Here is a 14011-nt window from a genome sequence, read left to right as displayed (position 1 = left end):
CCAACACGCAAATCAACTTCCCCAGGTCTCACTTTCCTGCAGTCACTTAGACCCTGCACATTATTACAAATGTGTGAGCCACAAATATACCTGAGCTCCCACTTTCTGCACCTTGTGCCTTGAATTTTGGGCAGTCTCTCTTCCAGTGTCCCTTCTCATGACAGAAAAAACACTCATCCTTTGATAATTTCGACTTCTTCTTGGCCCCTCTACTCTTAGGCTTTAGAACAACATCCTTAGATGCTTTCTTCTTCTATTGCTGCTTATTCTTCCATTTTGAAGACTTCGCAGAAGAGCTCACCATGAGCACAGATTTTACCTTAGCAGTGGAAGACTCATAAGTCTTAAGCATATTGTGCAGCTCTGGCAGCCCAACCGTCGTGTTGTTCATGTTGAAATTCACAATGAAATTCTCAAAACTACTAGGAAGAGACTGCAGAATTAGATTTGTTGAGACATTTTCGGGGAGTACCGTTCCAATCGATGCTAACCTCTCAATCAAACCAATCATTTTCAGCACATGCTCAGAAACCTTGCCTCCATCATGAAGTTTGCACTTGAAGAGATCGTGAAGTATCTCATACTCCATAGTTTGAGCTTGTGAAGCATACAAACTCTCCAAGTGCTTAAGCATATCATATGGAAGCATGTGTTCATGTTGTCTTTGCAGTTCCAAACTCATAAAACGGCAACATGACACACTGAGCATCAGATGCATTATCAATGTGTTTCTGATGAGCTTCAACGTTAATTGTAGCAAACTCAAGAGATTCCTTATTGGGGATGATACCGATTGGTTTGTCCAGGACATACTCAACCTTGTCATGCCTTAGCACCAAGCGCAAACAACGGAGCCAATCCGTGAAATTTGACCCAATCAACTTGTTTGTTTCCATCAAACATTTGTAAGCCAAGTTTGACATTTTATCTGAACAGAAAATAAAATGAAAGCAAATCAGAAAGGCATATAAAAATCACATTTGTATCACCAATCAAACAAATGTTTATTGTATTGATTAGCTCCCACTAAATTTAACATATATTATGTCCCCCAAACATAAAATACGAATTTATATCAAATATAAATTTTAGTGGTCCAAGATCCAAGTCTATATTATTGCAGCCTCTGCTTTGGCTGATCACTACAATAATATCACAAGGTAGGCCTCCAAGCCAATTGCAACAACTATTTTGCAATTCTTGGTTTATTAATCCAATTAATATGCATCCATAACCTATTTAGGTCGCTTTGACATCACTAAACAATTCAAGCAAGTCAACCCCATCACACGATGCCAACCATGCATCTATGAATGAGCCTAGGCCTTGTAGATTTAGAGTAAACACTTTGGCGAAAAACTCGTGGTTGAAAAGGCTAGGTACATCAAACAATTATGATGGACGATGCGTTTGTTTAAAAAACAAGACCTATATTTTATGGGGAAAAGTGTGATACTAGTTTTGTCAATATAATATCCAATATTAAATTTCAAACAATTACTAGGCGCCGCCTACCCAGACATAGTATAATACGGACTACAAATATTGGGCGCCGCCTACCCAGACATAGTATAACACAGACTACACATATTGGGCGCCGCCTACCCAGACATAATTTAACACAGTCTCTAACTACTATAGTTAAATAAAATGAGCATAAATCAAATAACATGCTTATCACATAGGATATCAAATAATGCTCAACAAATAAAATCAAATTTTATTCTTTAATTAAATGTGGATTTAATTATTTATATTAATTCTAAATTAATATAAAATTATAAAATATTAATCCAATTAATATTTATTAACGTAATTGGGATATACTGTATATAATTAATTCTAAATTAATTATATACCTAAGTGTAACAATCTGCCCTATTATTTTAAAAGGAAAAAGGGCCGTTCCTTATATTCAAATAAAAGAACAACACGAACAAAACAAAGAATCTCAAGCGTTCAAGCAATTCACATAATCATGAATTAATCCATATAATCATATTTGATCTTCAAAAGATTGAAGACGGTTTCGAGTGAAATCATATTTCATCTACAAACCCAATCACAAAACTAGATTACCGAAATCCACAAATATTTAACACATAAATTAATGATGAATCGAGCCCCGAGCTCTGATACCACTGTTAGTAATTCTTGTATTCATCTAATGAGCGCAGCGGAAATTGCAAACCAGAATTACAGATCTAGATTCATAATCATATTGTAAGTTGAGCATGTAAAACACAACGGAACTAAATCTTACTTGTTGTATCGTTTTCTTCTACGATTGAATCCTGCAAGTTGAATCCACTACTATCGATGTCCACGTGCAATCCAATTCGATGCAGGAACTATCTCGGTACAATTGCTCCGTAGAAGAATGCTAGGAATTCTCTCTACAAAGCTTTACGTATTTTCTCTCTACTGTTACTTTATTTCTCTTGCCCCACAATGAAGAATAAATAACCATTATATAGATGAAGAGTCACTAAGGTTCCATGATTGTTGAGCTTAGGACTAATATAATAGTAGCCCAACTATAATTACTTAATCCATATTAATCTAATTCTAGATCATTTCTTTCAAATGGGTAATTGGGTGAGAAAGGCTTATCAATTTTGTAAAAGGTGCATTTATTTATTTCTCTGTTGATGATGAAGAAATGCAGACGAATTATCTTGAAATGGAGTACCACTTCTGCAATCTACGAAATCATGAATGCATTACTTACAAGTTTGATTCAGTTTGAAGAAGAGTTTTGGAAGCATTACTTACAAGTTTGACCAAGTACTACTATTTAGTACTCCCTCCGTCCCCTAATAGAAGTCGTTGTTTGACCGGGCACGAGTTTTAAGAAATGTAAAGAAAAGTTGGTTGAAAAAGTTAGTGGAATGTAGGATCCACTTTTTTAGATTGGTTTTATAATAAAATGTGAGTGGAGTGAGTTAGTGGAATGTGGGACCTACTACCATTTATGGTAAAAAAAAGAGTGACTCTTAATGGGGGACAGCCCAAAATGGAAACTAGCGACTCTTATTCGGGACGGAGGGAATATTAAATAATTAACACTTGTGTTATTTTTTTTATAAAGGATGATTGTCATTTAAATATTTAGTTAAATCTATAAATTTTGAAACTAGAATATAAATTCAACTTTTTAATTTTTCATAATTATTTCATGATGGTCAAAATTAAAACTGACGTTTCAATAGGATGCTACTATCATTTTGTCCAAGACCAAAACAATATTGTTTTGTTATCCTATAATATCTGATTTTGATATATTGGTTTTAATTTTGGTCATGTAACAACTGTGAAATTTTGAAAAGTCATAATTTATATTTTAATTTTAAAAATTGTTAAGGTGACCAGAAATCAAGATATTTCGGGCCCAGTTAAATTAGCTGATAACGGGCCTATCCATAAAATCCATTTTGGTGCCCTCAGCCTATAAATAAATAAATTCGGTTGGACTAAAAGTCCAATTTTGGTCCCTTATATTTGTCATAAAATTCTTTTTGGTCCTATACATTAAGTTTGTAATCTTTTGGTCCATAATATATTTTGGTCTCAAATAAGACCACAAACTTAATGTATGAGACCCGAAAAGAATTTTATGAAAAATGTAGGGGTCAAAATTGAACTTTAGTCAAAAAAAAAAAAAAATTATTGAACTTTAGTCCTAGATTATAATTAAGTTATTAAATTGCTCAAACATTTTAACTGTTAATTTTAATAGAAAATGATTATTTTGGACTCAAATAATATGTTTGAGACCAAAAAGTATTAAAATAATATGTTAGGGACCAAAAAATCACAAACTTAATTTAAGTGACCAAAATTTTTTTAGGGCAAATGTAAGGGAACAAAATAAATGAATTTTTTAGTGTATAGTAATTTTTCTCGATCAAATATTCGGGCGAATTAAATCTTACAAGTATAGTATGGCTGTATGGATGTAAAGTGCCAATTTTGATTGACATGCAAAAATGAACGGTGACAAGTTTCCAAAATAAAATCCCTCTCATCGCATTAATCTCATCTAGATCGCATTTCTTTAGTCAATTCTCTAATTTGATCTTCAATTTCACCATCAAATATGCAGATATGCATATGAAAGTCTGAACTCTGAAGTATTAAGTGACCAGTTGCAGGTAAATTGATACTAGAAGCTATTTTAATCTGCTATTAAAATGTGATTTGTAAGTATTGGCGTTGCTAACAGTAACTACAAATGGCGATGAGAATGGAAGGGTCAAAAAGGAGATGAATTCCTTGCTTGGATGCAAGGTAATTGAGGGGCCCCATTTTGATCTGATCACCTCGTGTTTTATCATGTAGCTTTATGCACAGTTAGCTTAGCTACTAACTGTTCGACAAATTTCTTCAACACACAACCACATCTTTCTATCTCTTGTTCCCTTTTTTGTCATTTGAGACTGAATTCTATCGTGATACACTGATACACATGCAGCAGGTGGCATAGATCAGTTCAATTTCAGAAATGGTTTTTTGGTTTTGTTTAGGGTTCAAATCAATTTACCCAATTTACTTGTTATCATTCACTATTTCTGTGAGGAAGAGTGCAGTGATTGACTGATCATTGTGGCGCACCATATGTTTGTAAAGGGAATTGGATTGGAGCAGTTAATCAGCCAAACCATACATTAACCAATGACTATTTAGGGGAGTTGATCATCCCAATGGAAATGTAGAGAATATAATAATGGTGAAAAGGGGGAATTAACAATATTATCTGAATTCCATTGACTATAAGGAGGAGGGGAGAAAGGGGGACCAAACAGTGAAGAGCAAACAAATTGGATTTGTAGATATTGTTGGAACAGTACAGCTGTAGGGCAAAGATTTTTGCAGACAGTGTTTTGGGAATTCGGCTGTGCCTCATTCTCGATTCCCTTCTCCCTCTTCCAATATTTCACTTTTTTCACACTTTGTTATGTTATTTGGGTTTACCATGCATATTTAATTCATTTTAAATTGAAAAGTGAAAAGAGAGTAGATACAAAATAGGGGTGGGGGTGGGGTTGGCGTTGGCGTGTAGTGCAGGTGCAATCCGGCATAAGCGCCACAAGCAAAGCCAGACGAGACCACACTGACAGACAAAAGAGAAAACTCGCTGCCACACCCATCTCTCTCTCTCTCTGTGAGAATCTACACCTCCACTGCGTGTGAATCTGCCTCGCTCGTGCCACTCCTTCATTCGGACCGTCTGTAGCAGTAAGGTTGACGCATACACGCCCTCTATTATCTGGTCTGTTTGCATTTGCGTTTGTGTTTTGGGGTTCTTGTTGTTGATTTCTTGAATGGGATGTTTGATGAGGGTGCAATGTGCGTTTTTTTTTTGTGTCAAATCCATGGGCGTTTCTTGGTTTCTTCAACTCTTTATTTTGGATTCTTGAATGGTATGTTATAGCCCTTTGCATTTTTTAGAAAGTTTCGATTTTTAATTCGGACAGCTGTGTTGCTTAAATTGCCCTGCATTTGAAATTCTTTACAGATGAAATCTAGTAGATAAAACTTCCTGCAATTTACAATAAAGAGCGTTTGGTACTATTCAAGTTGCTGTTTGTGTCTGTGTTTTCTTTTCACACTGGTCTTGGTTCAGTTTTTTTATGGAAGATCAATGTTATGCAGACAATAATGAACGAGAATGAGCAAGTGGTGCATTACATGGACAACAGCTACTATTACCCTGTCTCTGAGGGTTATGTTGATTACTACAGCAGTGCTTCAACAGCCCCTTTGAATTATCTTAACTTCGCCCCAATGAATGATCAGGTAAACTGTTAGGCTGTTTTGCTCATTGTTAAGGAAGTGTTACTGTCTATTGATTCGGTAATTCTATTGTGTTGTTATGCATCTTTCACATCTATCTGAATCAGTTTAATACAACAAAGAATAGAACTTCTTGTTGTATGTGAAGTATACTTCTTTGTAAATGCCTATCTCGCTCACAAATAGAACTTTTGGATGGAAGAGTAAATAGTTCTTTGCACACTCATTTGTGCACTTTCTATGCTAGAAATGCATTTTTTATGGCTGCCACATTTTGAAAACAGTTTAGAAGCCAACTGTTGGATTCATTTTTGTACAGAGAAGCGTACAGATTAAATCTGATTTTGATACTCTTGTGGAATGTGTTCTAAGCTGATGATGAGGTCTTGAATAATTGCTATGCATTTTTGGCTGCCACATTTTGAAAACAGTTTAGATTTTCAATTGTAAGTTTCATTTTTTTTTGCAGACTGCTCTGTGATACTGTATCATAAGATGGTTGGAATTTGGATATAAAATTTGATTTGGATACACTTGACGAATATGTTCTAAGCTGGAGATTGGTTCTTGAATATTTGCTATAGTGCTGAAAAGCATGAAGTATTGCGTTTGAACCTTTTCTTTTGAGTAAGGTGGTAATTCTTGAGAAGAGGACTGCTTTGAAGTAGAGGATATACCTGTTAAGTGTAGTTCATTGTTCTTGGTTACCTATTATAGTTTCTTTCGGAAGAGTATCTGAATGCATTTGAATATGTGCTATGTTTTCTATTCTTGACTTTTTAGAGGATTCCATTCTTGAAATTATAGTTGTACATTATTGTTGTAGGTTATAGAAGTGGTGGTCTAAAGGCATTTGGGAAATTCATTCTATCTTATGAAGTTTTTTATTTTCGTTTAGGAATCTATATATTGGTCAATGCATATGAATTCCTATAAATATGGACAACCCGATCCAGAGGGTTTCTATTATGGACTCTATGATGACAATGACCTTGCTCCAAGAATGGATTTTAACAGGAGAGTTTGGGAATATTCCTCAATGGCAACCACAGAAGATCCTATAACTGTAGACTTACCACCCGAACAAAGTGTGGTTTCTGAAGTGCATTCTATTCCTGAGGAACGTGTGGTTTCTGAAGTGCATTCGATTCCTGAGGAAAGTAAGTTCTTAGTGCATTCAGATTGAGTTGAAACTTGAAACACAGAAACCAAATTTATCATCGTTAAAAACTTAAAAGTCATTTACACATCTAGTGCCATTTTTCCCAGGTTCTCATTCAAGCCTTAAGTTTAGCATATTCTTATAATATTTCTCAAACATGCAGGATTACCAAATGATCAAGATGCTGCCAATGATGAGGTTTAAACTATTAGTTAATCGTTCATTCATACGTGGTTCTACTTTTTTCCACAATAGAACTGTAAATGCAAACTTGCTAATTGAGCACTCTAAAACATGGTACATATCCCAGTATGTTTTTCTATCTTGATGGTGAAACAGGTTTCTAGTGAAGTGGGATACATGTTTGAGTTTGAGATTAAGCCACTGAAATAAATGTACAAAATCACATGGAAAATAAATGAAACAGCCTTCGTTATCAATTTACTGACAAGTCATGTGGAAATTACATCAGATATGCTAAAAAGGTTCTAATAGCTGTGTAACAATTTGATGATGTGGAATAGTATTATCTAATAATAGTTTAAAACTTCTAGCTTTGTGAGAGGGGAACCGTGAATTTCTAATAAGTTAGATGCTCACTTGTCAGCTGATCTTTGGGGACAATTCTTTCCATAGATAAATTTTGAAAGTGATCTAAGATGGTATATACATGCACCTGCTGATAGGAAAGGAAGTCTCTTAGGAAAGGAACGGCATGGTTTTGGTTGCCTGTCCTAATGTCCTTTAATACTTTCAGATTATTCTACTCCTTAGAGATTTCTTTTGCTTTTCGTCTGGTTATAACTGTCAGAGACCATTGAAGAATTCTACTAATGTTTGATTTTGAACTTTTGCTTCTTATATTTGTTACTGTAGGTTGCATGGCAAGATGATATTAACCCTGATACCATGACGTATGAGGTATGAAGTAAGCATTTATCTAGAAATGTGGATTCCTCCCTTCTTAACATCTGTTTCCTTGTAAGATCAGCTCTTAAAAGTAAGATAAGTACTAGAGAACTGAGTATGCGCTTAAGGGTGGACAGTGTTGCCAATTTTCATTGTGTAATATAATAGAGTTAACATGACATTTTTCGCTAGAGTTATGTTCAATTTAAAATTTGTTCATGAAGTTGGGCAATGAAGGATTTCTGGGATAATATGAAACTGTTTCAGTGTTGCAATGGTTGTAATTTATAATAGTTTAACCTTTGTTTGGAAGAAAGGAAAATTAGAATTGGGATCTGTCAAATATAAATGTGGGAAGAAGAATGCAAATACTCTTTGTAGTGAGCAATTGAGCTGCATCTCGCAAGGTTAAACGCATAGATAGATATGCAAATCTACAATAATTTTGTGAAGAAGCATTTCCTCTGTGACAGTTTCTCTAACATTTTGTACTGTCGGTGTGATGCCAGCCTTAGAACCTACTGAATTGTTTATCTGTTGGCTTTCCTCTATAGGAACTGCTTGATTTGGGCGAGGCAGTGGGAACTCAGAGTCGAGGACTTTCTCAAGAGCTCATTGATCTGCTTCCGACCTCAAAACACAAGTCTGGTGGAATTTTCTCAAGGAAAAAGTCTGAAGAGAGGTGACCTTTAATAGATAATAATATTTCAAATTTTCACATGCACCAGGAAAACTCTCTCTCTTTGATATACTACTACTTCCGAAATTTCAATAAATTGTGTTTGCTTCTAACTCTTTAAAGGAAAGGCTTTTAAAACAGGATCGAAATGCTAGATAGTAGTAGATTTTTTCTGTTTCTCTTCAGTCTCCTAAATTCAAAAGTTTCCGTGGTTTGTTGTGGGAGAACCAGATGCGTCATTTGCCAGATGCGGTATAAAAGAGGGGACAGACAAATCAATCTACCGTGTAAGCATGCTTACCACACTCATTGTGGCTCCAAGTGGCTTAGCATCAACAAGGTAATTCGACACCATCTTTAACAACGGGCCTCGTGCATTCTGTATTTTCTTAATAAATTTCTTAATAGCAGATTTCACTTCTTTCCAGACATGTCCAGTATGCAACACTGAGGTATTTGGTGATGATCAGCACAATGATTTGCCGAATTGACTGGAAGTTCCATAGAGAAGGAGCTATTTATTGCACATTTGTGCTCTCTCTCATACATAGAAGAGCTTTGCAGAGTGTGTAGTTTAGAAAATCTAGTTCTATTTGTCTGAGTGGCATCCATTTTTTTTTGTTTCTCTTTTAACGCTAAGACACTGCAATCCCACCACAGTTCTTTAAATTGATTCTGAAATCAACTTTTGTTTCATCATACTCCAGTGTTTATTTAAAATGACCACAGTTTTCAAGCATCTTATTTATTTGTATTATGAAGTACAAGAACATAAGGTTAATTAAATTACTAGTAGTAGAATTTTTTTACATTAGGCCATTTACACTTATAAGTTATACTGAAATTAGGCCCAAAACCTAATGACTACAAGGATTAGATAGATATTAAACGAAGAAAATAATTAAATAGTGAAAAGATCAGATAAAAAAGTAAATCGGTAATAAAGGTTTTGTTTGGTTTTGGGTAAAGGTTTGGTTTCTAAACTAAATATGCAACAAAACTAGCACTGGAAGGGTTAAAATAGCGGCAAAAATATATTTTCCTGATTTTCCATTTATTTATCATATGTTTGAAGGGTAATTTTTTAGGCAAGATGGAAAATTTATTAGGCAATCTTATTTCTATCATTTTAACTTACATTCATGATAATATCATCGACAACATATTTTCATCATTTGTATTCAATCCATGATAACAATATCATGTGATGTTGACGATGATAATATTTTTTTCATGTTTTCCACCCCACAAAACATAGGATAAGAAAAAAGGAGACTACTAAAATGTGAAAAATTTCCGTTTGACAAAACTTTAATGCAGGCCTTATTGAAATGGTATTCACCAAACCAAACATGAGAAAATATTAGTTTTTGGGCATTTAATACTCTTATTTGCCAAACCAAACACCTCCTAATGTTTCTCCTTACACAATGATTTTACTCACAAATGCACAATTTTTGTATGCACATAAATTACAATTATCTGCACCAAAACTCCCAATTTTGATTAACAATACCAAATTGCACCACTGTAGAGCATAGGAAAGTGAATCAGCTCGTTTGATCGTTTGGGCATAAATGTGATTTTACGATTGAGGAATTTATTAGTCGACCTGCATTTGTCTGTATTCTAATTATAAATCATAAGGTTAGGTATTAAATTAATTTATAAATATCTAATATTTCCATATATGTAGGTAGAAATTTTCAAATCTCCAAACATCCTACTTTGTTTGACGCATTTTTAGCACATAATTACTGATATTTAATAAACTTTGAAGAAATTAAAAAAATAGATAAATGAAGGAAAAATGAAATAGGAAAACAATAAAATTGATAAGAAATGAAATAGTAAAATAGGATGAAAATCAAAACAATGGAGATTACATACGTCATAAAGAGGAAAGACTCAAATATTGTTGAATAACTCAAAATAGAATACGAGTCAAGTGACATAGTAATAGAGGCTAATTAAGCCAGGGGGCCGGGGGTTGCGATCGTTCCCTCCGGGACTTTCATAGAGTCTAAATGTTCTGTACAGAAGATTTGAAAATAACATAACCACTTCATATGAGTATAGAAATATTCTCCGTATATGTTATATATAATCATTTTCATTTATCAAACTTTTAATAGCAATGGTAGTTAGTCAGCCTGTTCTAAAATTTTCTCTGAGTGGCAAATTATTCAATATTCAACGATAATAAATTTATATTTAAGTGAATCAAATTCAAATTAACCGATTCAGTAATTCTTACTATGATAATAACAACTCAAATTCAACAAACTTCAAAATGAGAATCGCAAATAAGTAGACTACTTTTAAAAATTTTCATGCATGCATATAACAATCTCTTCATTAATTTGCCTATTATATATTTTTTCCATAGAATGTCATAAACTATTTGGATAGCTAACTTTGACTAGTGAACTACGATTCTCTCATTGAAGACAAATTAAGTTAGGTTTAGTAATGCCTATATAACTGCAAACTTTGTAAATTTTTTTTAAAATGGAACACATCATGTTGAATATTATGTTCGTAATTTTCTTTGCAATACATGCTACTTCTACTAATGGCATTTTAATATGTATTCCATATCCTCCATTATTCCCGCCATTGCCATTTCCACATCCAATATTTTGCCCTCCACCCCCCTCTCCACGATCTCCTCCACCTCCACGTTCCCCACCAAAATCTCCACCTTTGCGTTCCCCACCACCACCTTCTCGTCCTCCTCAAAGTTCTCCACCCCCCTCTCCTCCTGCATCGCCACCGCCATCTTCACCAACACGATCTCCTCCACCTCCACGTTCCCCACCAAAATCTCCACCTTTGCGTTCCCCACCACCACCTTCTCGTCCTCCTAAAAGTTCTCCACCCCCCTCTCCTCCTGCATCGCCACCGCCATCTTCACCAACACGATCTCCTCCACCTCCACGTTCCCCACCAAAATCTCCACCTTTGCGTTCCCCACCACCACCTTCTCGTCCGCCTAAAAGTTCTCCACCCCCCTCTCCTCCTGCATCGCCACCGCCATCTTCACCAACACGATCTCCTCCACCTCCACGTTCCCCACCAAAATCTCCACCTTTGCGTTCCCCACCACCACCTTCTCGTCCTCCTAAAAGTTCTCCACCCCCCTCTCCCCCTGCATCGCCACCGCCATCTTCACCAACACGATCTCCTCCACCTCCACGTTCCCCACCAAAATCTCCACCTTTGCGTTCCCCACCACCACCTTCTCGTCCTCCTAAAAGTTCTCCACCCCCCTCTCCTCCTGCATCGCCACCGCCATCTTCACCAACACGATCTCCTCCACCTCCACGTTCCCCACCAAAATCTCCACCTTTGCGTTCCCCACCACCACCTTCTCGTCCTCCTAAAAGTTCTCCACCCCCCTCTCCTCCTGCATCGCCACCGCCATCTTCACCAACACGATCTCCTCCACCTCCACGTTCCCCACCAAAATCTCCACCTTTGCGTTCCCCACCACCACCTTCTCGTCCGCCTAAAAGTTCTCCACCCCCCTCTCCTCCTGCATCGCCACCGCCATCTTCACCAACACGATCTCCTCCACCTCCACGTTCCCCACCAAAATCTCCACCTTTGCGTTCCCCACCACCACCTTCTCGTCCTCCTAAAAGTTCTCCACCCCCCTCTCCTCCTGCATCGCCACCGCCATCTTCACCAACACGATCTCCTCCACCTCCACGTTCCCCACCAAAATCTCCACCTTTGCGTTCCCCACCACCACCTTCTCGTCCTCCTCAAAGTTCTCCACCCCCCTCTCCTCCTGCATCGCCACCGCCATCTTCACCAACACGATCTCCTCCACCTCCACGTTCCCCACCAAAATCTCCACCTTTGCGTTCCCCACCACCACCTTCTCGTCCTCCTAAAAGTTCTCCACCCCCCTCTCCTCCTGCATCGCCACCGCCATCTTCACCAACACGATCTCCTCCACCTCCACGTTCCCCACCAAAATCTCCACCTTTGCGTTCCCCACCACCACCTTCTCGTCCTCCTAAAAGTTCTCCACCCCCCTCTCCTCCTGCATCGCCACCGCCATCTTCACCAACACGATCTCCTCCACCTTCACGTTCCCCACCAAAATCTCCACCTTTGCGTTCCCCACCACCACCTTCTCGTCCTCCTAAAAGTTCTCCACCCCCCTCTCCTCCTGCATCGCCACCGCCATCTTCACCAACACGATCTCCTCCACCTCCACGTTCCCCACCAAAATCTCCACCTTTGCGTTCCCCACCACCACCTTCTCGTCCTCCTAAAAGTTCTCCACCCCCCTCTCCTCCTGCATCGCCACCGCCATCTTCACCAACACGATCTCCTCCACCTCCACGTTCCCCACCAAAATCTCCACCTTTGCGTTCCCCACCACCACCTTCTCGTCCGCCTAAAAGTTCTCCACCCCCCTCTCCTCCTGCATCGCCACCGCCATCTTCACCAACACGATCTCCTCCACCTCCACGTTCCCCACCAAAATCTCCACCTTTGCGTTCCCCACCACCACCTTCTCGTCCTCCTAAAAGTTCTCCACCCCCCTCTCCTCCTGCATCGCCACCGCCATCTTCACCAACACGATCTCCTCCACCTCCACGTTCCCCACCAAAATCTCCACCTTTGCGTTCCCCACCACCACCTTCTCGTCCTCCTAAAAGTTCTCCACCCCCCTCTCCTCCTGCATCGCCACCGCCATCTTCACCAACACGATCTCCTCCACCTCCACGTTCCCCACCAAAATCTCCACCTTTGCGTTCCCCACCACCACCTTCTCGTCCTCCTAAAAGTTCTCCACCCCCCTCTCCTCCTGCATCGCCACCGCCATCTTCACCAACACGATCTCCTCCACCTCCACGTTCCCCACCAAAATCTCCACCTTTGCGTTCCCCACCACCACCTTCTCGTCCGCCTAAAAGTTCTCCACCCCCCTCTCCTCCTGCATCGCCACCGCCATCTTCACCAACACGATCTCCTCCACCTCCACGTTCCCCACCAAAATCTCCACCTTTGCGTTCCCCACCACCACCTTCTCGTCCTCCTAAAAGTTCTCCACCCCCCTCTCCTCCTGCATCGCCACCGCCATCTTCACCAACACGATCTCCTCCACCTCCACGTTCCCCACCAAAATCTCCACCTTTGCGTTCCCCACCACCACCTTCTCGTCCTCCTCAAAGTTCTCCACCCCCCTCTCCTCCTGCATCGCCACCGCCATCTTCACCAACACGATCTCCTCCACCTCCACGTTCCCCACCAAAATCTCCACCTTTGCGTTCCCCACCACCACCTTCTCGTCCTCCTAAAAGTTCTCCACCCCCCTCTCCTCCTGCATCGCCACCGCCATCTTCACCAACACGATCTCCTCCACCTCCACGTTCCCCACCAAAATCTCCACCTTTGCGTTCCCCACCACCACCTTCTCGTCCTCCTAAAAGTTCTCCACCCCC

General features: G+C 38.9%; 2 protein-coding genes across 4 annotated transcripts; one reads left to right on the top strand and one right to left on the bottom strand.

Annotated features, from left to right (window-relative positions):
* The first annotated feature begins 3989 nt into the window (after nt 1–3989).
* On the top strand, nt 3990–9245 carry LOC121775795 (E3 ubiquitin-protein ligase BIG BROTHER-like). 3 transcript variants are annotated; one of them, XM_042172854.1, is made up of 9 exons: nt 3990–4154; nt 4226–5243; nt 5656–5799; nt 6695–6956; nt 7122–7156; nt 7835–7879; nt 8422–8549; nt 8778–8886; nt 8958–9245. In XM_042172854.1, exons 3-9 carry the CDS (start codon nt 5662–5664, stop codon nt 9117–9119), a joined length of 879 nt encoding a protein of 292 aa, XP_042028788.1. In that variant the 5' UTR covers nt 3990–4154; nt 4226–5243; nt 5656–5661; the 3' UTR covers nt 9120–9245. The 3 variants fall into 3 exon arrangements, with proteins under 3 accessions (XP_042028788.1, XP_042028789.1, XP_042028790.1); XM_042172855.1 differs by having other exon boundaries at nt 4226–5272; XM_042172856.1 differs by having other exon boundaries at nt 3992–4154; nt 8975–9245.
* Nucleotides 9246–11284: 2039 nt separating this feature from the next.
* LOC121776890 (glycine-rich cell wall structural protein 1.8-like) lies at nt 11285–13779 on the bottom strand. Its single transcript, XM_042174039.1, has 3 exons — nt 13675–13779; nt 12331–13624; nt 11285–12213 (listed from the first exon to the last, which is right to left on the bottom strand). The coding sequence occupies exons 1-3, from the start codon at nt 13777–13779 to the stop codon at nt 11285–11287; spliced, it is 2328 nt and encodes a 775-aa protein (XP_042029973.1).
* Nucleotides 13780–14011: the final 232 nt, after the last annotated feature.

Source organism: Salvia splendens, chromosome 18, assembly GCF_004379255.2.
Source record: "Salvia splendens isolate huo1 chromosome 18, SspV2, whole genome shotgun sequence".
NCBI classification, from domain to species: Eukaryota; Viridiplantae; Streptophyta; class Magnoliopsida; order Lamiales; family Lamiaceae; genus Salvia; species Salvia splendens.
This window is presented reverse-complemented; position numbering and strand designations above follow the sequence as displayed.